This window comes from Muntiacus reevesi, chromosome 6, assembly GCF_963930625.1.
Source record: "Muntiacus reevesi chromosome 6, mMunRee1.1, whole genome shotgun sequence".
Lineage (NCBI taxonomy): Eukaryota > Metazoa > Chordata > Mammalia > Artiodactyla > Cervidae > Muntiacus > Muntiacus reevesi.
The window spans coordinates 108577729-108605345 of NC_089254.1; the positions used below are offsets into that span (position 1 = coordinate 108577729).

The 27617-nt window shown below is 41.7% G+C and overlaps 1 protein-coding gene and 1 pseudogene across 1 annotated transcript; both read right to left on the reverse strand.

Annotated features, from left to right (window-relative positions):
* Positions 1-2156: 2156 nt before the first annotated feature.
* On the reverse strand, positions 2157-27293 carry XRCC2 (X-ray repair cross complementing 2). The gene is made up of 3 exons (XM_065939641.1): positions 27171-27293; positions 14220-14301; positions 2157-5360 (listed from the first exon to the last, which is right to left on the reverse strand). The coding sequence occupies exons 1-3, from the start codon at positions 27207-27209 to the stop codon at positions 4639-4641; spliced, it is 843 nt and encodes a 280-aa protein (XP_065795713.1). The 5' UTR covers positions 27210-27293; the 3' UTR covers positions 2157-4638.
* Positions 4467-4546, reverse strand: LOC136171335 (U4 spliceosomal RNA; annotated as a pseudogene).
* Positions 27294-27617: the final 324 nt, after the last annotated feature.

The window sequence follows — 27617 nt, forward strand, 5'->3', positions numbered from 1 at the left end:
AAACTGAACTGAATACTGTTTGAGATCTTGGCTCTTCTCAGTCATTTGACTTTGCTGTTTCTGCTGTCTTATATTTCATTAATTTCTCCTCAGTTTCTCTCCTGTGTGCTTTGAGTTTTTTCTTTTTCTAACAATTTGTATGTTAGTACTGTTTAATTGTGAATATGACTTCTTATGTGAATTGTTACTTAGAAATTTAAATGTTTTTCTAAATTTGGAAGATTTCTAGTTATCCTTTTTGTTGACTTCTGACAACTGCATTATATTGAAGAAAAATGAGCTCCATATTGATTCTTTGAAATTTGATGGCTTCTCATAGCATATGATCAGTTTTCATAAATGTTACTTTTGTATTCAAGATATGCATTCTCATTTTGTCTGTAGAGTTCTATCTATGTCCATGAGATCAAGTTTGAATTTGTGCTTAGATTCTCTATCTTTAACTAATGTTTTTAACTGACTGGTCTCCCACGTATATTAAAATATCTACTAAGATGGTAATTGTTGATTTCTCCTTGTAGTTCTTGAAATTTCTGCTTTATGTTTTTGAAGTTATCTTACGAAGGTCATATAAACTTAGCCTTCTATCATTAGCGAGTGACCTTCACTAAAAAAAGAAAATATTACCACAGTTATCAAGTCTGTTTACACAGCTCCAGGAGCTCCCTTCAATCTTTCTAGTCTTTTTCATCTTAGGCTCTCAACATTTCTGTATCTTTGTTTTAGAAGCTTTATTTTTTCTTTAAATTGGAATAAAACCGCTTTACACTGTCGTGTCAGTTTCTGTTCTGCAACAAAGTGAATCAGCTATTTGCCGTGTGCTGTGCTTAGTCGCTTAGCTGTGTCCGACTCTTGGCGACCCCATGGAGTGTAGCCCGCCAGGCTCCTCTGTCCATGGAATTCTCCAGGCCAGAATACTGGAGTGGGTTGCCATGTCCTCCTCCACGGGATCTTCCCAACCCAGGGATCAAACCCAAGTCTCCCACACTGCAGGCAGATTCTTTACCAGCTGAGTCACCAGGGCAGCCTAGAATCAGCTACATGTATACATATATCCCCTCCCTCTTGAGCCTCCCACCCACCTCCCTAGTAGCATTTCTTTAAAAAGGATAGAGCAGACTGTTAAAAATCTAGTCTAATGACCCAAGATTTTTCAAAGAAGAGTGCAACACATTTATAACTGGATTTATCTCTACCACATTATTTTGTGCTCATTTGTCCTATCCACTTTTTCTCCTGTGTTTGTTCATATTTTGTTTTCCCCTTTGTTTCAACATACACTACTGGAGCAAATATTAATTTTAGAGGCAGCTCTTCAAATTGTCAAGTTGAAACTTAAGTCTAAAGTTGGCCCTTCTCTACTTTCCTTCAGACTAATACAAGCTATTTAGATTGATGCAATTTCAATTACCTACCTTACATGTACTAGGCTTATAGACAATGGGATAACTAGAATGTTTGTATTGTTTTTTTCTCCCATAAATTAGACATTGTTTTACACTATCAATATTTCTCTAGATTTACTCAAGGACTTACTATTTTCTCTACTCATCATTACTTCTTACATTTCAGACTTTGGGATAACATTCTTCCTTCATGAAGTCCATCTTTTAGAAGTTCATTTATTGAGGAAATTTTTATGGTAAATTCTTAGTTTCTGTTCATCTGAAAATGTCTGTTTCATCCTCATTTTTAGATAATCCATATAGAAGAGTAGTAGTCTGCATCAAAGTTTTCTGGAATGACATTAATGATCCAGCATTTGAGAAAGCTGAAAGGAAGTGGTAAGGTGAGCATTATACGGATTTTTGTATAGCATTTATCAGATGAATGTCTGAAATATATTTTAAACACATTTTTTGAAAACTAGATTCTCACAGTGATCTTCCTCTTCACCTATATGGACTATTTTATGACCCCCCCTTCTCTTTTAAACAAGGAAATGGAATAAATACCCTAAGTTCTGTACTTCCTCATCCCTGTTACTCTCCTGCTTCCACCCAGCATCATGTTATCTGCCATCTGGGACTTGGGATGTGCTGCTTCCTTTGCTTTAAAGTTGATTTGTTTTTTAAACAAGTATTCATTTTTCTACAGTGTTCAAGAAATCCCACCGGTATAATTTTTAGTTTAAAAGAATTTTTTATTAACCAGGATTCTTAATTCCTTCCAACATGTCAGATAACAAATCTTTTTAAGATAACTAAGTCTTTGGTCTGACACATTAATATATAATTGATAATTTAAGTTAATAATAAAAGTTCATTATTTTTTAATCATGTTCCTGAAGAATAAGTTATAAATCTGTGAATAACAGTCCATGAAATTAGCACTTCATTTATACAGAGGAGAAACGGGAACTCCTGTCACAGTCAAGGCCACAGTCCTGCTAAGAGTTGCTAGTTTTTCATAAACGTGTGTTAACACACATCCAGAGCTTGGTAACGAAGGTTACAGAATTTTCACATCTCAACAGCTAAAAGGAGAAGTCCTCTCAAGTAGAGCAAGAGATTGTCACTTTTATTGATCACACACTCTTATTGATCACACACTCTTATGGGGAGGAAAAATAAGCATATTCCCTCAACATACAAATATTTATAGATTACTTACGTGTAACATGTACTGCATGTAATAAAATACACAAGAATATAAAATGAAAAAAGATGAACTGTGGATAAAATATGGCAATATTTTAAAGTATATTAATAGCAAAATAACATTTATTGACAGCACAAAGGTTAAGTGGGTGTGATGACAGTAATGTGATCCAATGTAATTTAACTTGATTAACAATTAGAATGCCATCATTTTAAATTCCATAATGTGGCTGAAGAGCAAATACTGCGCCTAGAAGGGCTGTCAACCTGACGACTTTTTATTGCCTGCCGACAGTTGGGTTCCCCCTCAACTCACAACAAAAGCAGTTCCTAGACAAGGATTTTGCTCCTTAGGGAGACAACCCCATGAGGCTGCATGTGAGAGGGAAGGATGGAAGGCAAGAGACAGTGAGCTAATGAACAGATGACTCCTACAGGGGCCACCCTGAGAAATACTTTCTTTCTCACTGAGGGGTGAGGAAGAGGGAGTTACTGACCTACCAAACGCTGACCGTCACTGGTTAAGGACTGCCCCGCCTGGCCCACATGCCGCCCAGCAGGCTCTGCGTCCAGAAGACACCTGCAGAAGTCGCTGGGTTTGGGGAACTGCAGGTTCCTCAAAGATGGAGCTGCAGGTACAGACAGCTTATGCTACATCTGCCATGCCTGCATTATGAAAATGATCTTTTAAGCCCTTACAAAGCAGCTTCATTAGATAAGTAAACATACAGTTAATTTTAAGTAAGCAGGTTACATTTAAATGAACACACCCTTGAGAACACCCGTGTCCATTGTTCTTCCCACTTTTCCTACAGGATACCTCAAAAATTCAAGTGACACAAGACAATCTGATACCCAGGTTGAATGAGTGATAGGGTCAATCTGAATATCAAATATTGATATGACTTAATCCTTTCTTAGATTAGAATATATGAACCAAGGTTCTAAATTTCTCTTGCTCCTTCACCGCAGGCTACCTCATGTGCCCCTGGAGGCGCATGCACCCCTTTCTGGCCATTACTGGACCAAGGGATATAAAGCCTTGTCCAGCTCTCAGCTGGCAACATTTCGATTCATTTCAGGGTATGTCTGACCTATTCTAAATGGGTAAGAAAACACAAGTAACCTGCAGTTATACTATGGTTTTAGCATTTGCCTCTTACTTAACAGGCAGAGGCAGGAGGAGAAAGGGGTAACAGGACCAGATGGCTGGATGCCATCATGGGCTCGAAGGACACAAGTTTGAGCAAACTCTGGGAGATGATGAAGGACAGGGAAGCCTGGTGTGCTGCAGTCCACGGGGTCACAAAGAGTTGAACATGACTGAGTGACTCAATAACAACAAACAAGTTACTTAACAAGAAAGATGAATTTCAACCTTCACAGAATTCTCTGAATGGGTATCTCATTTCCTCATGATTCAACAGTTATACAGAAACCCAACCACAATGCAGCTGCATCCTGGGATTCGGTATGACAGATCAGAATGCTCTGACTTCCCAAAGTCTTGGGTGTGAATGGCAGATTGGGTAGGCTCCCTGCTTTCATCCCCTTTACAGAAATAACAGCTCCATAGAAACATTTTCCAAGTTCACAGCTTCTTAAAGGAATTACATATGAAAAATCAGAAAGGCGTTTCAACTTTCCTAAACAAGTATTTAACTGAGTTCCAGAAATGTGACACAAAGTTAGAAAACTCCATTTTATTTGGACTGAAATGTCTATCTTATTTATTTAGTTTTAAAACAACTTAATGTAGTTTAACTATTACCACTCTGAATAACCTTCAACAACCCAGGAACAGAACAGCCTAAGGTTCCAGTTTAAGAAATCCATTCTGTGTAGAAACGTGGTTATGTTAGATTCCCTTAGAGTTTAGTTTCAATTAGCAATAATCGCGCCTCGGATAAACCTCATTGGCTATGATACTGCCACTGTGCAAAGTTTAGTTTAAAATTTTAGAATCAAATCATTTTAGCCTATTAAACACTTTCTAAAACTGCATAAGATCTGACAAAAGACTGTTTTATGATACACATCAACAAAACTCAACACCACTTTCTCCAATAGTAAAAAAGTGTTTTTTTAAATTGTTACTTTTTAAATGACGTGAAACTAAAGAAAACTGGTTGCCTGCGTTAGAATCGTTTTGTTTGGAGAAAAGTATTCTGTGCTTCACCACCTGCTGCCAGGCCTTACAGAGATAGGGTCTATAGTCTACATCCACATCACTCAGGTGATTAAAGGCACAGGAAGGCCCTTCCTCCGGGTGTGAGGCTTTCTGCATTATACTTTGTGTTGTTGCAAAGAGAACCAACCGATACTCGTTTACAAGCTTCTCTAAGAGTTGAGAACACTTCTTCAGAGTAGACTCCTGTAAATTAACACTTTCTCCTCCGTTGATGCGGTCTATCCAATAAAAAGCTGACAGGCTATCCAAAATCAAAAGGCAGACAGAGGGATGACTACAGAGCATGGTTTCCAGCGAGCACAGGGTGAGGAGTAACTGGGTGCTACTACTGCAGTACACCAAAAACAGTCGCCCAAGGCAGCGTTTTATTATTTCTTCAGAGCTTTGGGATAGTCTATGCTCAAGGACTGTAACAAGCCGGAGCATATCAAAGTGGTAATCTGTATCAATAAACACGACTTCTACTTCCAGTCCACCTTCTGATTTTGGAAGTATACATCGTGCTGTTAAATGATAAAGCATTTCTGTCTTTCCTGTTCCTTCTGGACCATGAAATTCAAGAATATCACCTGTGTAAAATTTAAAAATGTCAGTCAAAATGCAGCAGCACAATAATGACAGGCTACAAAATGAAGTCTGCAAAAATGTTTTTTATAAAGACATTTATGGAAGTGTTTCTCTTTAGAAAGAAAATCTAAACCCATTTGCCAAAAGGAATTTATATATGCAAATACAAATAAATAAATTAAACATAAAATATTACATTTCACCTCTGAAAAAGGTGTTGGCTGTTAATTAGCACCAAGGAAGTTTGACAAACAAAATGAGAAGGTTGAAATGGGCCTATGGGCATCTCCTGGAGGCAGGTCCTCATACACTCACAAGCGCTCTTACAGCACCGCGAATAAAGCGCCTGAGACCAAGCATCTTTTAAAAAAAGGCACTACTACTGGGGCACAGCATTTCCGGTCGTTAATTACCCAACGTCCGGTTTCTCCTTTCTCTTTAAGTGTAAAACCCCACTTTGGGGGGAAGAGCAATGTGCCCAGCTTAAAAGCGGTTCTCCCAGTCTTCCTTGCAAAGAGAGGCCACCAGGTGCCACATTTGTAGCCACAGGGGGATGTCTGCTGGGGCTTCCCAGTTGTGCTGTCCTGACACGGGCGCCACCTCTGCTCTGTCACTCTCTTCTCAGAGGGGACAGCTGTCTGGAAACAGCGAGGATGACAGGTACACACTGCAAGGGGAGGCCCCAAAGAGGATGGAGCAGGAAGACTGGAGGTGCCCAGGCCGTGGATGACAATACAGAACCCTGCATACCAGCCATGCACTGCTTGCCTCCACACCAACATGAGGAGCGTAAGTCATGAGGCTGGACTTGTTACGTGCAGCTGAGACACTCCCTAACTAGGGCTTCCCAAAGTGGCTGGCATCCTGGGTGGAAGGGCTCTTGACTGTGCAGTGTGACACACACAGGCAGAAGGGCACACAGCCCTCAGGCCCCGAGTGCCAGCTGCATCCCCAGGGGAGACACCCCGCACGTCTCCACACTGCCTTTAGCGGCTCTGTGCTGTGTGAATACCGCTCGACACCGGTTCGCTGAAATGACACCTGCAAAGTGAGTTATCTTCCGAGCATTATAAGTCAGGGTCAACTACTCTGAAGACTCAAATCTCTTTCTCTGCCCCTCGTTTATTGAGGACAGCACAAATAAAACACCTGGGAAACTGTCCTGCCACCAGACTTTTTCAAAATCCACTCAAAACAGGGGCTTTCCAGTTCTTGTTTATTTGCCATTCACTTTATGGCCGAACTGTACAACTGGAAACACCATGTTAAAAAGGTAGGCTCCTAGGCTCTGAACCAACTATAAGGTCTGTCTGAGAGTCCAGTTACTTTATTTCCTGTTATTACTAACAAACCATGGTATGTTGGAACACTCACAAATAATCTCTAAGAAATCTAGCAATCTGCTACCATACCATATTTAAGTAGTATAAAACTTCAGCCAATTTTCACTATAATCTTATATACAATTTGCAATTCAAATTTTTAATTAAAAAGATTTCCCCCGCCCCCATTTCCAAGATTTCAGCCTCAGGGAGTAAAATTATCTTCACATTAACAATTGTTCATGGATGCTCATATAGTGACTAAAATTATATTTAGTTATATTCAAGCCAGAAGTTCAGGTTACTCCCTTCTACCATATGGCTAAGGAAGAACTAAGTGGAAATCCTCCCCATGCCCCCAAATAAAACTCTTTTATCACCTTATACTATAGAAAGAGAATAAACTACATCACTAGATGAAGGAACATTAACATTGAGCCAATATTAATGATAGGGAAGGAAAGCTGAAAACACAGCTCAGCAAGGTTCATGGGAAAGTGGTTGTGAGGATGCAACGGGCCACGCAGAGGCGCATTGGGGAGACGAACAAGCAGACCACACACATGCTTCTCTCTGTTTCCTAGGAAGTCGGCCCATGAGGCTGAGGAGCAGCCATCAACGCCTCCACAGGGCTTTCCAACTGAAAACGGGAATCCTAATAACAACACCCAGAGGTAGGAAAAGGAAACTTTATCACCGATCATCATTACATTTATGTGCTATGTCATTTCTGACGATTTACTTGATAGATTTCTTGTTCACTACTTTAAGGTGGGGACTTGAATAATTCTATCCTTAGTGCAAAGTACAGTATCATTTGAATGCATTTCATCAGATTCTTTTCTTCTTAAGAATGCCTTGAAAGAAATCTAAAAAATGAAAATGTAAGTTCTCATTCCGTGCAGAAAGTCAGTTTTGGAACGTGGCATTCTGAAAGGGAGCAGCTGGGGTGGGGAGGCACAGGTGGGGTGCGGTTTTGGTTAGCAGAGTGGGCAGGTGTGAAGGCCGCTGACCAAGGCGTGGAATGAGGGGCCAACACCAGAGGTAAGCCAGGACAGGAACCAACATCCAGGGCTGGGTCAGCCGCTGCCAGCTGCCCCTGGGCCCAAGTGTGCCGATGCTACATTTCTCTCAAGTCTTTGGCCTCCTTCACTGACTCAGAAGGTAAGGGGAAATCTAGCATAGTGACTTAAAAGTTCTCAAAGACAGGCTTGAAGTACCGTGTAAAGAAAAAAAAAACAACAAAAAAACAGAGTAGAGATTTTTAATCCACGTATCACGTAAATATTCTAATAAGAATTTAGCTTTCAAAATGGTATGTTAAGATGTATCTCTAGGTGTTACAAATAAATATATCCTACGGCCACTAGGATTCAAGATTCATGACAGTAATAAGAGGCTGAAGAGAGCAACTCAGGAATAAGCTACACAGAACGGAGAACAGAAAACTCTTCAGTGGGGTGGGAGTGAACCTAAAACTAAGACAGAGGGCCAAAACTCAGTTCTCAGCATACAGCCACAGTTAGAGAAGTAAGCATGAAGGCAGTTAAGACAGAAATTTAACAGAAATAGTACTAAATACTAGTAAATACAGCAGGAAGGTTCTAAAAATTAAAAAATGGCAGGGGGAGGTAAGGAACAGATCTCCAAACTGTCCTGGATAGTAATCTGACAGCAGTAAATGTAGTCTGTAAAAGGACCTTTGACAGAAACATCATTTTATGAACCAAACTTTACAAACAGACATACTCAGTCTGAAACAGCACCACAGGGAGCAGTCACTGCCTTCAGGTAAGAGCAAGGATGGAAATCAGATTGGAGGAAGGGAGGCATACATGAGGAACCAGAAAAATAACAATGGTTCAGGTTCATTAAAAGAGTAAAAATTCAACAGCAATTTCATGTGGCTGGAGAGTCAAATGAAGATAAGGTAAGAGAAATGTAACATATTCTGAAGCAACAGAGGAGGGACTCCGCAGGGAGCTAGAAACCCATAATATTGGTGAGGGGGTAACTGTGAGACCTCTCTGGATATTTTCTGGAGTTCTCAGAACAGAGGAAAAATGAAAACTTTGCTAAATATTTTCTTGGATAGAGGGGTGGTGCTCAGAAACATTTTTTCAGTGTAATTCATAAGAGTGAGGCTTTGAGAGCACTCTCCTACAAGATCTAACGAGGATTTCCAAACCCACACGTTAACTGAGGAACAGCTAGCTGGTGTGGTGTGAACAAAGATTCTTCAGAGCCCTGGTTCAGCATGAATGAAACTGAGGCAAAGTTTAAGGCTGTCTAAGAGACTATTAGGTAGGTAGAAGCACTCTTCCCCTTTTACAGATTAGTAGCAAAGTGGGGGGAAAGGGCATTTCTAACAACTGGGTAAGTAAAATCTGCCAACTTGGAAATTAAAGATGAATACTATCATTAACTTCTTGAACTAGATTCTCTACAAATATGTTTGTTTAATGATGAACTGAAATAAATTTCATTGATTTTTATAAACATATACTACCGAATCACAAGATCAAAAATAATACTCAAACATAATGTTCTATAGGGAGACACGGTCCTTTCAACTGCATCTGAAACACTATCTCCTAAGTTTCTGTGAGCCGTTAAGAGAAGCCTTGCCCTAGTCCAGTCAAAGTACTGAGTGTGACAACTGGTAGTTAAAAAAACAAACCAAAAACCAAAAAAAAAAAAAAAAAAAAAATCACCTCTACAGTTTGACAGTTGACAAGTTAAACTAAATCAGAAAATCTGGATGGTTTGGCCTTGATAGTTACTATCACAAATAGAATGCTGTAAGGGGTTTGGGTAACAGATTGTCAGAGTGAGTTTACGAATCTAAAGAGCCTTCAAAATAAGGAAAAGAAAGAAAAGTCAAAAAATACATCCTCTAGGTACCAACTTACTTCCTTGGTGGTTCAGACAGTAAAGAATCTACCTGGGTTTGATTTCTGGATTAGGAAGATCCAATGGAGGAGGGCATGGCAACCCACTCCAGTATTCTGGCCTGGAGAATCCCAAGGGCAGAGGAGCCTGGTGGGCTACAGTCCATGGGGTCTCAAAGAATCGGACACGACTGAGTGACTGAGCACTTTATTTCCTATTGACCTACTGATCATATAACAAATATGCTGAATTTACAGAGCAATCACTATAGTACTGAAGAGATAATGAGTTTGCATATGGTACTGAATAACTACTATCCAAAAAAACCACTAAAAATGTTTCACAACAGCACTGGAGATGCTTGTAACCCCTCAATCTCTCACTGCTTCAAAATGAACTTCCCTGTAACACTTTTTGTTAAAGTGCTGTTGTTGATAAATAACCCTTATAATCCGAGTTTTATGTCTGCTGTTGCTCCAATGAGTATTCATCTAACCATTTTTTTCATCTAACCAGTTTTATAGCTCTAAGATCTATCATAATTTTAAGTAAACTTTTTTGTTAGTGACTGAACATAATGATTTTTTTAAAGTTTCTATAAACATAACATTCAAATGTATAAGCTGTGCTTCGAATCCATGTTTTAATGTCAGTTCCATTAGGTTCAACGTAATAATATCCTTTCTGATAGAATAAAAAGATAGCTGAATCTTTTCTAATATGTTTGATCAAAATTTGTCATTTATTACTGACAGTTTAGAATTTTTTTGACTAACACATATGCTCTATAGGAAATACTAAAAGGAGTCCTTCAGGACGCATGAAAGGATAGCAGTAGAGTGTAACTTAATTCCAAATGAGCAAATAAAGAACCCAGGTAAATATAACTATATAGGTAAATATAAGAGTTATATGTGTTTTATATTTGTAATTATTTTTTCATCTGATTTAAGAAACAATTCCATTAAGTAATTTTAATGATTTTAACTAAGCAAAATTTTAAGTGTAATGGGCATACACTGTATAAATACTTAATTTATAACAGCAAGAGGAAGGGGACAGGAATGTAGCTATACGATAGCAAAGATTTTTTTCAAAAAATATAGAAATGAAGACAGTATCTAACCCAAACTAGACTATTATAAATTAAGATGTTAATTGTAATCCTGAGGCCATCATGAGGTAACTAACTCAAAAAAAGGTAAAAATAATAACAAAGAATTAAAATGATACACTAGAAAATATCTATCTAACACAAAGTGAAAGTGTTAGTTGCTCAGTTGGGTCCGACTATTTTTTCTTTACTTTTTTTGTGTCCAACTCTTTGAGAACCCCATGGATGGCAGCCCGCCAAGCTCCTCTGTCCATGGAATCCTCCAGGCAAGAACACTGGAGTGGGTTGCCATTCCCTTCTTCAAGTGATTTTCCTGACCCGGGGATCGAACCCAGGTCTCCTGAACTGCAGGCAGATTCTTCACCACATGAGCCACCGCTGAAGTCCATTTAACACAAAAGAAGACAGCAAAGGATGAACAGAGCAACAAAAAAGACCTAAGACACACAGAAAACAGCACAATGGCAGCCATAAGCCCTATCTTAACTAATAATAACAAATGGATTAAATAGTCCAAACAAAAGGCAGAGACTGACAAAATGGAATAAAAAAACATGACCCAACTATAGGCTGTCTACAGCGGGCGTACTTTCCATCCCAAGTCACAAGGTTGATAGCAAAAGGACAGAAGGAGGAATACTATGCAAACGTAACCAAGGGAGACCAGAAGTGGCTAGCCTATTACCAGACAAAATATACGTTAAGACAAAATAACTCTTATTAGAGACAAAGGACATTTTTTAAACTGTGGTAAAAGACATAACATAAAATTCACCACCTTAACCATGCAGTTCAGTAGCGTTAAGTACATTCACACAGCTGTGAAGCAGATCTCCAGAACTTATCACCTCACAAAACTGAAAATCTGTACCCATTAAACAATTCTCTCTTCTCTCCCCAGCCCCTGGAAACCACCATTCCATTTCTGTTTCTATGTATCTGACTATTTCAGATACCCCATATAATACAGGGGAATCAGGAAATACTTTTCTTTTTGTGACTGGCTTATTTCACTAAGCATGTCCTCAAGACTCATCCATGTTGTACAATGTCGCAGAATTTCTTTCCTTTTGAAGGCTGGATATATTCCACACGATGCAGGGACCACATTTTTTTTTCATCCGTTCATCTGCGGATGAGCACTGTGAACAGTGCTGCTATGAGCACAGGTATGCAAGTAAGTATCTATTCAATACTCTGCTTTCGATTCTTTTCGACTGTATACCCAGAAGTACAATGGTAGTTCTATTTTTTACTTTTTGAGGAACCTTCAGACTGTTTTCCATAATGGGTGCTCCATTTTATGATCCCATCAATAGTGTACAAAGGTACTAATCTGCTCACCGCCTCACCAACACTTGTGAGTTTTCTTTGATAGTAGCCATCTTAAAGGGTGTGAGATGACAAAGAGAAACATTTTATAATGATTAATAAGTCAATTCATTGATAAGCTATAATAATGATAATAAACATACATGTGCCCAACACTACATGAATCCCACAAAAACTGACAAGACAGGGAGAAACAATTCACCAATAGTTGGAGACCAAAAGACTAAAATATCCAACTTTCAATAATGGACGGAACAACTAGACAGAAGATCAGCAAGGAAAAGAATACTTGAACAATACTAAAAGCCAACTAGAACTAAGAGACATCAATAAAACACTTGGCCCAACTATAGCAGAATACACATTCTTCTCAAGCACACATGGGACATTCTCCAGGATGGACCATATGTTTGGCCAGAAAACACATCTCAATAAATTTAAACAGACTGAAATCACAGAAGTATGTTCTCTGATCAGAAAATAATGAAAACAGAAATCAGTTGCAATAATACCAAAAGGCCTAAATCTTTTTGACCTTGGATTAGCCAATGGCTCTTAGCTATGATACTAAAGACAAGAGCAAGAAAAACTGGATAAATTGGGGGACTTCATCAAAATTAGTAACTTTGTGCCTCAACGGAGAAAAGAAACTACAAAACAGGAGAAAATATCTGCAAATCACATATTTAATAAAGGCTTGTAGCTAGAATATATATAGGACTCCTACACCTCAACAATAAAAAGACAGTCCAATTTTATAAACAGGCAAAAGATTAGATATTTCCCCAGATTACACACACAAGTTGCCAAAAAGCACACGCAGAGATGCTCACACCATTAGCCATGAGGGAAATGTAAATCAAAACCACAACGCGGTATCACTTCATTCTCACTGGGAAGGCTATAATCAAAAAGACAGACAGTAACTGTCTGCAGGATCTGGGGAAACTGGAACCATTACACGCTTCACTGACGGTGGCAGGTAAAGTGTGGGTTTCCCAGAGGTGCTTTAGACAACAGCCTGGCAATTTTGCCAAAAGTTAAACACAGAGCTACCATACAACTCTGCAGCTCCTCTCGTAGATATTACCCAAGAAAACTGAAAATATTTCTCCAGAGAAAAACATAGCAACCAAAAAGCAGAAAGAACCCAAATGGCCATCAACTGATGAATGGATACAACAGAACATTAGTCAATAAAAAGGAACAAACTATTTGATGTGTGCTACAGTATAATAAATCTTGAGAATATGAAGCAAAGTAGACATCGGTGACAAAAGACCACATATTGGATGGTTCCAATTACATGAAATGTCCAGAAAAGGCACATCATTGAAGCAGAAAGTAGATTAATGGGTGCCTAGAGCTAAGGGATGCGAGAGGAATTGAGGAGTGACTTCCAACAGGCATGGGCTTCTTTTGGGGGTGAAGAAAATGTTCTAGAATTGACTGTACCAATACATGCATAAGTGCAAACTATACACTTAAGTGGGTGAATTATATCTCTTTAAAGCTATTACACTGGAAAAGAAATAAAGAAATACACATCTAAGCACACCACCTTCTTTTTTAAGTTTTCCCTAGTGGAGAAGTGTTAATAGAATAAGTGGGTATCACTTTCCCTATTGTAAAAATATTCACAGAACTACCAAGTACATAAGGACTTTCCTGTGATCCTCAAACTTGTAAAGAACAAAAAATAAGTAACAAACTCCCACAAATATTGTGCTGGGATAAAAGAGGTTGTTTACACTGAAGACTTACTGAAGGTAAACTAGGCTCTATCTCAGCTGGCAGACAACGAAGGCTAAAAAGTGTGCCATCATCATCACTGTCCCAGTTTTTAATTTCACGTTTAATCTACGTAGGCTCTTGCTAGAAGTGTGAGTATATTTGAATGTGTGTGTGTGGGTGTGTTAGTTGCTTAGTCGTATCCAGCTCTTTGCAACCCCATGGCCTGTAGCTCGCCAGGCTGTTCTGTCTATGGAATTCTCCCAGACAAGAACACTGGAGTGGATTGCCTTTCCCTTCTCCAGGGGATCTTACCAATCCAGGGGTCAAACCTGGGTCTCCCACATTGCAGGCAGATTCTTTACCATCTGAGCCACCAGGGAAACCCATATATGGATATATGCGGGGAAAAAATTTGTTTTATAATACTTAATTTATGACACCGTATTTTGGCTCGAGACTGTTTTTACCATGCACAGGTGACTCTTCATCAGCAAACAGATGTGGTTCTATTTCTTTCAAGGAACTTCTACCTTCCAGTCGGGCAAGGAGCTTGCAAAAGGGAGGAAAAAAAGAGAAGGAAAACTCATTATCTAAAAATATAAAATCCAACATACACACACACACACACACACACACACACACACACACACACACATAATCCTACAAATCAACATTTACACAATTTACCAAAAGTCTGTAAGAAACTTTTCAGCATTTTTAGGATTTGGAGGAAATTACGAAATAGAAAATATAATTTAGAAGAAAAGTTGTGTTCATTTACCCAGAAAATATTTTTTATGTACCAAGTACTCTTGGTATAAAATGAGTCCCTGCCTTCAAAGAAGGTGACAGTATAGTTTGAGACACAGAATCAAACTAACTGCAAAGCATAACCTTCCTTACTTGCTATAATTATCTTTCTCACTATGCCTACCACACTTGTCATACAGGTATCAGCTTTTATCTGTCCATTATATATATTGCTAGCTCCTTATCTGGTGGAGGGGATGGGAAGGGAAGGGACGATGGAGAAAAACTTTCCCTGAGAAGCTCCAAACACTTGAATCTGTGAATAGGGCACATAGGCAGGCAAACCTGGCAGATGCAACATCAGCCAAGATGAAAACGTTATAAACAGCTGTGCGTAGGTAAACTGTAAGGAGACCTGAAATGCCAGAGCTTGTGGCACAAAGAAGGCAGGACATAACAAAGTCCTAAAGAACAGAAGTCAGATTGCAAAAGATCTTGGATGTCACCTTTATGAGTTTGCTCTCTGACTTGTCGATTAGAGCAAGGGGTTTTCAGAAGCAATGAAGACCTCCCTGGTTGTCCAGTGGTTAAGAATCTGCCTGCTAATGCAGGAGACATGGGTTCGATACCAGGTCTGGGAAGATCCCACATGCCATGGAGCAACTAAGCAGTTACTGAGTCTGCTCGCCTTAAAGCCTGTGCTCTGCAAGGAGAGAAGCCCACACACCGCAGTGAAGAGTAGCCCCCGCTCACCACAACCAGAGAAACTCCAGGGACTGCAACAAAGGCCCGGCACAGCCAAAAACAAATCATAAGTTTTAAAAAAAAGCAATTTACAACAGTTAAGAGTAGACAGCTGGGATGTCAGAACCTGACCCACTAGATCTCTGGGCCTGAGGTTTCTCATCGGTCAAGTGAAGAAAACAAACAGTACTTCTTTGACAAGACTGCTAAGGATGCAATGTGTTCCAGGAGTACTTGATACCCACAGGGTGGGGTGAGGGGCTGGGGGCAGCTCAGCCTCAGTTTTCGGTGGGCTGACTATGTCCACAAAACAAAGCCCCACGACGACTCTGGACCCCAAAGCTAAGGTGGGCGTCCTTGGCTGGCGCACCTTCCTCGCTGTCGCTGGGGAAGCGAGCACTGTCCACTCCACCAGGACAGGAACTGGAAGCTCCCTGTTGGGAATTCTGGATCTTGTCCCACTGTATCCCTTCCCTGGGGTGATTTCAACGTTTCCTTTTGCTGCAGTAAACTGTAAGTGTGACTAAGCTTTCAGTGTATTCTGTAAGTCCTTCCAGCAAACCACGAAACCTGAAGGTAGCCTTGGGAACCCCCAAACATGCAATTAATGCCTGAATGAGTGAGGGGGTGAGGACCTGGAACTCTGCAGATGGTATCTTGGGGACTCCCCCCAACTTCACACACAAAGAAAGCACTTCTGCTGCAAACCGAAACGCAGTGGGTTGTCTCTAGGAAAAGCACCTGTGTGATTATCTGAGATGGATACTTTTTCACAAAACACTTTTGATTTGACGAATGACTGCAGACAAATTACGATTACACAAACTTTGGTATCTGGCAGACATTTTATTGAAAATGAAGAAAGTGACCCTACCACTTTAAGGAAGAGTAACTGACAGTATTTGTTGCCAATGATAAAATGTGAATTTTGGAAAACTTTTTATCTACTACTGTGAGCTTGACAGCATCCCAATACTTAAGGTACTGGTGAAATCACTGGTGATTTTAACAAATGTGATTTTGGGGGGCTAATTATTTAACAAATGTGTAAATACTTGGAAGATCTACATAACTCAGTGAACCACTATTTCCAAATGACCAATCACTGGGTAAAATTCACTCCCAGACAGTTTAAAGTTATGATAAATCAACGGGTTATAACATGTGAAAAGTTTACTGACATAATTTCATATTCTACAATGCAACTAACTTCACTACTTGTGAAGTTTTGGTATACTATCAACTAAGAATATCCACAATTGTCTGAAAATACTCCTCCCTTTTCCCAACTCTGTAAGAGCCGAGATAATCTTCACAAACTTTAACCAGAACAACATATAGTAATAGATTAGATACAGAAGGAGAGATGAGAACCCAGTTAACTTCACTCCTCACTACATTTTTTGTTTAGGAAAACGTATCTATTTTTCATAATAATACTTACACAAATAGGCAATATTAACAACTTATAAGTCATCGGATGGGATGATGTATCTTCCAAACCCAAGTAGAAAATACCCTAAAAATTTGGCATAAACCTGACAATTACATAAATTTAAGTGAATAATGTCCAGATTTGAGAAGTTGAAAGAAGCAAGGTGTAATCAACCTAGAGCTTCAGAAGGAAGCCAGGGTACAAGGAATCCAAGTAAATTCTGCTTGACAGGATAGTTTAATCCCTTTAGGGAAGATGACCACATCAGGCAAACAGAGCTTGGTGATGGCAGCTATTAAGATAACTAAACTATTTCTCTTGATTCTCTAAGGAACCTTTCTGAGCCCAAATTTCCTAATTGGGAAAGAATACACGGAGGACACAATCTTGTAAATGAAGAGTTTTGGCATTTGGTTTGTAAATCAGTATCTGCCAGATTTTATTATCATAACAATATCTATCTAAAAACAACTACTATTTGTACTAGATGTGGTATCAGTGGTACATAACTTATATACATTATCTCTTTTAACTGTTACATTAACCCTATTTGTTACCATTCTGTTTTGCAGATGAGAAAATGAGTCAAGATTTCAGAGATCTCTGGCGCCCAAAGCCTGGAGCTGTTCCCCTGGGCTACAAAGCCTAAAAGTCTGTATCACTGAGTCGGACAAAAATCTGAGTACAGGGACAACAGTTTTTGGACTTCTTCAGCTGTGGATCACAATAAACTGTGGAAAATTCTGAAAGAGATGGGAATACCAGACCCTGACCTGCCTCTTGAGAAACCTATATGCAAGTAAGGAAACAACAGTTAGAACTGGACATGGAACAACAGACTGGTTCCAAATAGGAGAAGTATGTCAAGGCTGTATATTGTCACCCTGTTTATTTACTTATATGCAGACTACTTCATGAGAAACGCTGGGCTGGAGGAAGCATAAGCTGGAATCAAGATTGCCAGGAGAAACATCAATAACCTCAGACATGCAGATGACACCACCCTTATCACAGAAAGTGAAGAGGAACTAAAAAGCCTCTTGATGAAAGTGAAAGAGGAGAGTGAAAAAGTTGGCTTAAAGCTCAACATTCAGAAAACTAAGATCATGGCATCTGTTCCCATCACTTCATGGCAAATAGATGGGGAAACAGTGTCAGACTTTATTTTTTTGGGCTCCAAAATCATTGCAGATGGTGACTGCAGCCATGAAATTAAAAGATGCTTGCTCCTTGGAAGGAAAGTTATGACCAGCCTAGATAGCATATTAAAAAGCAGAGCTATTACTTTGCCAACAAAGGTCCGTCTAGTCAAGGTTATGGTTTTTCCAATGGTCATGTATGGATGTGAGAGTTGGACTGTGAAGAAAGCTGAGCGCCGAAGAATTGATACTTTTGAACTGTGGTGTTGGAGAAGACTCTTGAGAGTCCCTTGGACTGCAAGGAGATCCAACCAGTCCATCCTAAAGGAGATCAGTCCTGGGTGTTCATTGGAAGGACTGATGCTGAAGCTGAAACTCCAATACTTTGGCCACCTCATGAGAAGAGTTGACTCATTGGAAAAGACCCTGATTCTTGGAGGGTTTAGGGGCAGGAGGAGAAGGGGACAACAGAGATGAGATGGCTGGATGGCATCACTGACTCAATGAACATGAGTTTGAGGAAACTACGGGAGTTGGTGATGGACAAGGAGGCCTGGCCTGCTGTGATTCATGGGGTCGCAAAGAGCTGGACATGACTGAGCGACTGAACTGACCTGACAGCTGAAGGTCAAACCAATCTAAGGTCCTGTCTAAACAATTACCTGGTCTCTCTCAAACATCTCTCCTAATACATCCTAACATCACAAGGATCCCCAAATGTTTTCTTTCAACAGCAGAATCAACACTAGAGCAACACTACAAAGGCGGTAATACTTAATTATACAAATATTCATTGGTAAATGTTCCAGTTGAATATTTCCAGTAAATATTCCAGTGAATAAGTTGCTGGGCATACATAGATACAACAGACACAGTTCCTATCCTCAAAGAATTGAACGGGGCAGAGTCAAAGATTAAAGAATTCAAGAAAGCATTGTAGGTGCTGTAACAGAAATGACATGGGGCTCTGTGAAGGCACAGAAGGGACAGTAGATCCTAATCTGTGTGAGAGGCTACTTTAACTTTGAAAGATTCAGCATATAGTTCTTTCAGGCACATTCAAAAGGTTCACTGATCGAGAAATGTCCTTTCCCTATACTCTCAAATGCTCTACGGCCCAGAGACATTTCAATAAAAACTCTATACCTTCCTGAGGGCCACCTCCTTCCGGGAAGCCATTCTTATGCTTCAGAACATATTACCTGTCTCCCTCATCTGGACCTAAGAGCTTAAAGGAGAAGGCTCTACCTCGGCTCACCACCAATTCCAAAATGCTTTACATCTGGTACAAACTTAGTAGCTGCTTGTTAAGATGAGGTAAACAGGGCACAGGTGGGTACAACTGGGCAAAGGATGGAGTAAAAGGATCCTTAAGCTATGCAAATTTTCCTGTTTGGACAATCTATGCAAAGTTCTACAGAAGTCCATGAGTGTTCTTAGTTATCTCTAAAGTTATTAATAGTTATTAACAAGAGTCTGAGTCTGTTTTATAGGCGATCATATACCTTCAAGGTCTATGTTTATTATATATGCTTATTAAGTACAATACGTATCATAAAGATGCCTTAAAGCATCATTTTAGTTTTAGGGAGAAGCTTACAAAAGAGGAGGAAGGGGAGCTTAAAGATCAAATTACCAGAAATGAATGCTATTAAGGCAAACATGCATATGTAATTGTCATTTGGATAAAGGCTCATTTCCCCTGACCTTTTGTGATGAAATCTGTTTGCAGATGGACCCAGCAGCAAGGTTTCAAACCAGTTAAGTGTGAAAGTCCATCTACACTCTAAACCAAATATTCACACTCCTGCCCTATAACAGGCTTGGACTTTCATCTACAAACTGAATACAATTCTTGGTAGTTTTCCTGCATACACAATATATAGAGGAAATGCATTCCAGGCAAATACGTGTAACTGTAATAACACAGACAGGGTTTCCCAGGTGGCTCAGCAATAAAGAATCCATCAGTCACTGCAGGGGACACAGGTTTGATCCCTGGGTCAGGAAGATCCCCTGGAGAAGAAATGGCAACCCACGCCAGTATTTTTGCCTGGGAAACCCCATGGACTGGTGGGCTACAGTCCACGTGATTGCAAACAATCAGACAGACATGACTTAGTGACTAAACAACACATAACATAAAGAGACGAGATGGAACATGTAGGAAGGCAAGGAAACAGCATCTATGTTAACATGTATGTGATCAATCCAAAATTTGGTCCTTATCATGGAGTCCCTTAAATCAGAGGACTAATTCTTTTCATTTATGAAATCAGGCTCTTCTGCTACTTAGAAAATTCAACTGCCCTTCAGGGCAGAGTACTAGGCCTGGCTCTTCAATAAAGCTTTTCTCTAAATTACATGGAAAAGACAGCTGTTACTCAGACACTAAATAGTATAATTCCATTGTTTCTAGTATATTCCCTGAAAGCTGCTGCCTTTGACTAATATGTTTTAAAAAGCAATCATCCTATAAGAAAAATATATTAAAAGTCAGGCAAAAATTACTATACATACCTAAGCAGCATTAATTTCTACCACAATAAAGACTAAATTTTAATTTATGACATTCCACAAATTAGTAATTTCATTAAATGTAAGGTTAAGATTGCACTAGGAAGTTATTATCAGACTGTGCTTCAAAATTTCACTTAGAAAAATCAACTACACACAAGACCTCAGAAAGAGACAACAAAGCATAGACTCTAAACTGCAGAAGCTTAACAATGTAGGAACACTCCCTCCCCGGCCTCCTGCCCCCGTTTGTGAGGGACTCCGCGGGAGAAACATTTGAAGTGTATTCTCCTATCCTCTTGTTCTCTCTTCCCCAGGGAAGGAGGGTATTCCTAATGGATTATTTTAGACACACACTGATCAGCCTGTCTCGGGGTCCTGACAGCTTGTTTGCAGGAAGAGCACCTTCTGCCTTTCTAGACTAGCAGGCGTGCTCAGAAATGAGCATTTGGCAACATAAAGTTTGACGGCAACCTGGAGAAAAGCACTCTTAGTGGAAGATGGAGACAGAAGCCAGATATTGTTTAGTAGCTAAGTAAGGTCTGGCTCTTGCAACCCCATGGACTGCAGCCTACCAGGCACCTCTGTCCATGGGATTTCCCAGGCAAGAATACTGGAGTGGGTTGCCATTTCCTACTCCAGGGGATCTTCCTAACCTAGGGACCGAACCTGTGTCTTCAGCAGCGCAGAAGGATTCTTTACTGAGTTACTGGGGAAGACCTACTGAGCGCCTACAGTGGGCTAAATACTCTCCTAAACACTGAGACTTAAAGGAGTAAACCCAACAGAGAACATCTGCAATATTGATTCTTAAATGGCAGGGGTGGGAGGTGGGAAGACACCACATAAACAATGTAAGATGTCAGATGTAAGAGTTCAGAGGAAGAAACAGGGTAAATGGAATAAAGATTAACAGTAGGAAGGGCGTTTCCCTGGTGGCTCAGTGGTTAGGAATCTCCTTGCCAATGCAGGGGACATGGGTTCAACCCTCGGCCTAAGAAGACCCCACATGCTGTGGGACAACTAAGCCTGCGCGTCACAACTACTGAGCCTGTGCTCTGGAGCCAGTGAGCCGCAACTACTGAGGCCTGCACACTCTAGGGACCTCGTTCTGCAATAGCAGAAACCACCGCAGCGACTGACAGACAGCAGCCCTCACTCACCCCAACTAGAGAAAGCCTGCACACGGCCACGAAGACCCAGTGTAGCCATAAACAATAAACCTTAAAAAACAAACAGTAGGAAGGACCTCTTCGTACAAGTTGACTTGTGAACAGAAATGATGCAAGTGTGGAAGTGAACCATGTTACCTTCTGAGGGAGCAGAATCTAGGCAGTCAACAGGAACTGCAAAGGCTCTGCGGCTGAGGGAGATCTGGTACATTCAAGGAAGAGCAAGGACAAGTGTGTCTGAAGAAGGGTGAGGCAGTGTCGGAGAGATCACAAAGGCAGGAGAGGAGAGCTGAGGTTATGGATGTGGCTGAAGGATGAATCACAGTTTGCAAACCATGTAAGAAACAGGATTCCAGGTACTACTATCAATGATACAGGAAACCTCTGGAAAGCTCTGGGCGGTAGAGTCTGCTTATGTTTTGAATGGAGCACTGTGGATACTACATGGAAAATACACCAGAGGAAGTGCAAAGAGGGTGAAGCAGAGACCAGTTACAAGGTTACCGCAGTCAGGCAGGTGATGGTTACTAGGGAGAGGGACGGCTGCAGGAAAGGCAGTGCAATGTGGTCAAATCCACGGTAGCACACTGAAGGGACGGAAGACAGAACGCACTGATGAGTGTGGGCTGATAGGAGGGGAAAAGTAGATTCAAGAATGGCTTCAAGGTTTTTGGCTTGAGCAACAAGTAGAAAAAATTCACTATTTAACAAGACAGGGAACCTGTAGGAGGCAGCAGGCTGGGGCTGGGTGTACACATGTGGTGGTACACCAAGGCTTCAGTTTGGGGCATATTAACGTTCTTCTATTATTTTCCCTTGATCCAGGAGTCAATAATTATGAACATGTTAAGTGTGGGAGGCCTATTAGACATCCATGTGGGTATCAAGAAGGTACTAGAACATGTGTGGCTGGAATTCAGGCCTAAGGTTGGACTTGATAACAGATGTGTTGCAGAGACAAAGTGAATTAGCTAGGAAAGCTCAGGTGGACTAGAAGTCCACTTGAAGTTCAAGGTTATAAATTTAAAATGAAATCAGTCAGCCTGGTTGTGATTTTCTCTAGCAATATCCAGTGGACAGTGGAAGTAGACAGCTGGGTTTAATCACAATCAGGAAAGTAGTTCAGTTCAGTTGTGTTCGAGTGTTTGTGATCCCATGGACCTCAGCACGCCAAGCTTCCCTGTCTTTCACCAATTCCCAGAGCTTACTCAAACTCAAATGATGGCCATTGAATCGGTGATGCCATCCATCTCATCCTCTGTTGTCCCCTTCTCCTCCTGCCTTCAATCTTTCCCAGCATCAGGGTATTTTCCAATGGGTCAGCCCTTCCAATCAGGTGGCCAAAGTACTGGAGTTTCAGCTTCAGCATCCGTCCTTTCAATAAATATTCAGGACAGATTTCCTTTAGGATGGACTGCCTGGATCTCCTTGCAGTCCAAGGGACTCTCAAGAGTCTTGTCCAACACCACAGTTCAAAAGCATCAATTCTTCTGTGCTCAGCTTTCTTTATAATCCAATTCTCACATCCATACATGACTACTAGAAAAACTACAGCTTTGACTAGACAGACTCTGTCTGCAAAGCAATGTCTCTGCTTTTGTAGGTTAGGATATAAAATGACAAGGAAGTTGCAAGTACTCACAATGGAGTAATGGTAATGATGCAGCACTGATTCTGTTCTGGGTAAGAAGGAATACAAAGAGAGAAAGGGATAGATGTTGTTCTATCACCGCAAGACCAATTATTACTATTTAATAAATACTCCTTTTTTTTTAATACTTGCCTCTGGTGGCTCCACCCGGGTTCACACCCTAGGCTTCAAGGCTCACCGCAGTGGCCCTCCTACACATCACAGCATTGGGGTGGGGGTGGGGGTCAGGGCGGGTGTTGTTTGGCACACCAGTCCTCTTTTGCCTCTCCGACTGACGGCAATGGCCGGGTATGGACCTGACGCTCCAGCGCCATCCATTTTCAGGGCTAGTTGATTCAGCAGGTGAGTTGAACCTTTTCTAAGAAAAAACCAGGGGATTCCCAGGTGGACCAACAGTTACAATTCTGCACTGTCACTGCCAAGGGCACAGGTCAATCCCTGGTTACAGAACGAAGATCCCGTGTGCTGCACAGTGCAGCCAAAAAAAAAAAAAAAAAGAAAACCAGGCATTACTATTAATAAATATTTATCAAGTGTGTACTGTGCAGGGAATACTGTGCTTAGTGAAAGGATATGTAGAAGTATAAGGACTCACCTTCTAGAAGTACAGCTGAAAGGGAACTGAGAAATCATCATCTATCATCCTCACTTTACAAAGCTAGAAGTCAAGGTTTAACACATGTGCTCAGTCGTGTCCCACTCTTTGCAGCCCCATGGACTGTAGCCCGCCAGGCTCCTCTGTCCATGGAATTTTCCAGGCGAGAATACTGGAGTGGGTTGCCATTTCCTCCTGCAGGGGATCTTCCCCACCCAGGGAGCGAACCCTCATTGGCAGGTGGGTTCTTAACCACTAGCCCCACCCTTGGGACATGATAATTGGGGTGGAGAGGTTTCTGACTTGTCACTTCGTACTACTGGAATTTTCTGCCATAAACATGTACTACTTTAACAACAAATACAATTGAAACTATCATAATAAAATTAAAGAGAAGAAAGAGTATGTTGTGCATGTCAAACAAAACTGGACAGCGAATTTTTTTACCCACTGGTTACTTTTACACTTAACGCATACTGGCATTTTTGAGAAAACCGAAAGTACATCACTACTTAACAACTATGTGCAAATGCAGCCACTTGGTGGGTGATACCAAAATACTGCCAAAAACCTTTTCTAATGCTCAGAGGAACATAAAAGTAAAAATACCATTGCTACTGTTTAAAAGTAAGGTAAAGAACAGATTATCTACTGTAAATTGCATTCCAAGGTGTGTCTTCTTTAAATTAAGGGTTCACTATGTAAGTTTTCTACTTGCTCTCTCACCTACCAGAAATTGCATCCCTGGAATCTGCTTGGGAAAAAAAAAATCCTCTTTGCAACTTTTTTTTGTTTTTTAAAAGAAGACCTTGTATGAAATGTCTTTTGCCTCCTAGTCACAAGAGGTTGGAAAAGTTAGCTATTTTATAATGTGGCTATTCTTGTGAATTAAAAATTTAAAGTAGCTTATTTAAGTTTCTTGGGATAGTCTGTGACCTCAGATATCTTCCTCAACACAATGACTCCAAGTAGAAGTTCTCGTAGTAGACTCATGTACAAAGAAAAGAAACAGAATCCAAATAAATTAAGCAATGGCCACAGGGTGCCCAGCACTTCAGAAAAAAGAGGCTTGTTTAGTTGGTTTTGTTGACAAAAAGGAAATAGAATAAAGAAGCATCCTCCCCACTCCCGCCCGCTCTGTAATCCAAAGTAATTCTAGCAAGGCAATCTTGCTGAGGATCGCCAGACGGCTGTGGCAGGCCAACAATATGATGCTGAATTCTTTGTTCAGTGATTCGACTGTACTGGGTTCTCAGTTTTTAGATGCTAGGCTTGTTCTGACTGCAAAAGTCATCTGAGTTTAACCTGGGATTCAAATTATCATTTCAATCAGTAAGCTTGTAACTGTAGCAGTTCTTATGGGGAGCAGCACCTCCACTCTAAAGGAGCAAGGGTTGGCAAACTATAGCCAGCAGGCCAAATCTTGATGTTTAAAAAACAAAAAGTTGGAACTTCCCTGGTGCCTTAGTGAGAAAGACTCTGCCTGCCAATGCAGGAGATGTGGGTTCCATCCCTGGTCCAGCAAGACCCCACAGGCCGTGGAGCAACTAAGCCTGAGCGCCACAGCTATTGAGCCTGTGCTCTAGAGCCCAGGAGCCACAACTACTAAGCCCACTTGCCACAACTACCTAAGCCTGCTGTGCTATAAAGGCCGTGCTCCAGACAAGAGAAGCCACGGCAATAGAAGCCTCCACACCACAACCAGAGAGTAGCCCCCACTTGCCACAACTACAGAAAGCTGGTGCAGCAATGAAGACTCGGAACCAAAAATAAATAAAAATTTTAAAAACACAGAGATTTCCCAAAAGAACAAAAGGTTTGCTGGAACAGAGCCACACTCATTTGTTTACACGCCTCTGGCTGCCTTCACATTAAACAGCAGAGTAGAGTAGTCCTGACAGACAGCTGCTGCTGCGAAGTAACTTCAGTCGTGTCCAACTGTGCGACCCCACAGACAGCAGACCACCAGGCTCCCCTGTCCCTGGGATTCTCCAGGCAAGAACACTGGAGTGGATTGCCATTTCCTTCTCCAATGCATCAAAGTGCAAGGTGAAAGTGAGGTCGCTCAGTCGTGTCCGACTCTTAGCGACACCATGCACTGCAGCCCACCAGGCTCCTCTGTCCACATAATTTTCCAGGCAAGAGTACTGGAGTGGGGTGCCATTGCCTTCTCTGCCTGACAGAATGGCCCGCAAAGCCTAAATACAGACTATCTGGGCCCCCGCAGAAAGCTTGCTCATCATTTTAGGGCACTGCTACCCCTCCTCCCCCCTCTGTAAAAAAAAGATCCCCCACAACCTGCCACTCCCTGCCTCACTTCCCAACACTGTGTCCCCACTAGCTTTGTTTGGTTTCAACTACAAAGAACTACTTGCACTTCCCCTAAATAAACGTGAAAGCTGCTCCGTCGTGTCTGACTCTTTGCGACTCCATGGGCTGGGGAATTCTCCGAGCCAGAATACTGGAGTGGGTAGCCCTTCCCTTCTCCAGAGGATCTTCCCAAGCCAGCGATCGAACCCAGGTTACCTGCGCTGCAAGCAGATTCTTTACCAGCTGAGCCACCAGAGAAGCCCAAGAATACTGTAATGGGTAGCCTATCCCTCCTGCAGGGGATCTTCCCGACCCAGAAATCGAACCCGGGGTCTCCTGCAATGCAGGCGGGTTCTTTACCTACTGAGCTATCAGGGAAGCCGAAAGGCAGCACCCACATACTTCCAACTCCCTGCCCCGTGTCGCCCCTTCCTTGCCAAGTCAGCTTCAAAAGGTCCCTGAAACTTCTGCTGTCGCCTCTTCCTCCCATTTAAGTCTTCTAGGTTGCCCAAGGTCCTGTAATTTGCAGTCCGCCTCCCTTCTCAGTTCCGCAATAGCAGAAGCTGTTTCCTGCTTCTGACTAGTTCTTTCACCCGCGGCTGACACATACTAAGTGCCTGGTCCTTGCGGGTTCAATTCCTGAATAAATCCTTGCAGGCCTCACACTGCTTGTGTGGCTCTGGATACTCAGGCTGGAAATATATAATGTAATAGCGAGGGCAGGACGCCATAAGCGAAGACGTACAGAACAGAAGGCGAAGGTGGCGCCACCTACTCAGACACCCCTGTTCTAGAAAAGTCTATGAATGCTCAGCCGGGCGACACCCTGCTTTTCTTAGCCTCTCCTGCACACCGTGTCTGACTGCCGTGCACAGGTTTGGCCCATAACGCTAGAGACTAGACAGCTCCCATTTTATACCCAGCCGTGTACGCAGTGAGCCCTCTGAGGGCTCCAGGTCTCCGGGGGGCGCAAGTTTGGGGGACGGGGCACCAGGGTGGCCGGCGTCCGGGCCCCGCGCGCCTCCTCCTCCTGAGGGCCCGGGCCTCCCGCGCCCGCCCGCAGCCCTGTTCTCGTCTCCCTGGCTTTCACCCCGGCGCCTCTCACCTCCGTCCCAGATTCAGCCCTATGGAAGTCACTACACATCTCCCCGGAGGCTCGGCGTACCAGCCACTCAACCTTCCCGCCTGCAGCGCCATTTACCGCCCGGCGTCTTCCCCTCAGCCAGTCAGAGACGCTGACCCTTTGACCCCGGCGTGAGCATGCGCACTGCGCCCAGCCTACGACGGGGAGCCGGCGGGCATGCGCAGTAGGACGTTCGCGCTTGCCGGTTCATGACGTCAGACCCCCGTCTCCTAGGAAACTGGGAGAGCGCTCGGGGGCTTATTTTCTTTCTTCTCTGGTAAACTTCAGTATGCTTTTGTTAAGTGAAACTAGCAGCGTGTGCGTGTGGCTCATGGTTGATTCTGAAAAAAAGTGCATTAAATTTAAACGAATTTTTAAAAATATATCAAGCCGACAGATTTATCGAGTTCATTTTGGAGGCAGAAGAAT

Excerpts from the sequence above, each read along its gene's own strand:
- XRCC2 (XM_065939641.1), bottom strand. The coding sequence starts at position 27,209 with ATGTGTAGTGACTTCCATAGGGCTGAATCTGGGACGGAG. Across the intron at positions 14,302-27,170 it reads GGGCTGAATCTGGGACGGAG|CTCCTTGCCCGACTGGAAGG; the intron begins GTGAGAGGCGCC and ends CCCTTTTGCAAG. Across the intron at positions 5,361-14,219 it reads TGAAGAGTCACCTGTGCATG|GTGATATTCTTGAATTTCAT; the intron begins GTAAAAACAGTC and ends AATTTTACACAG.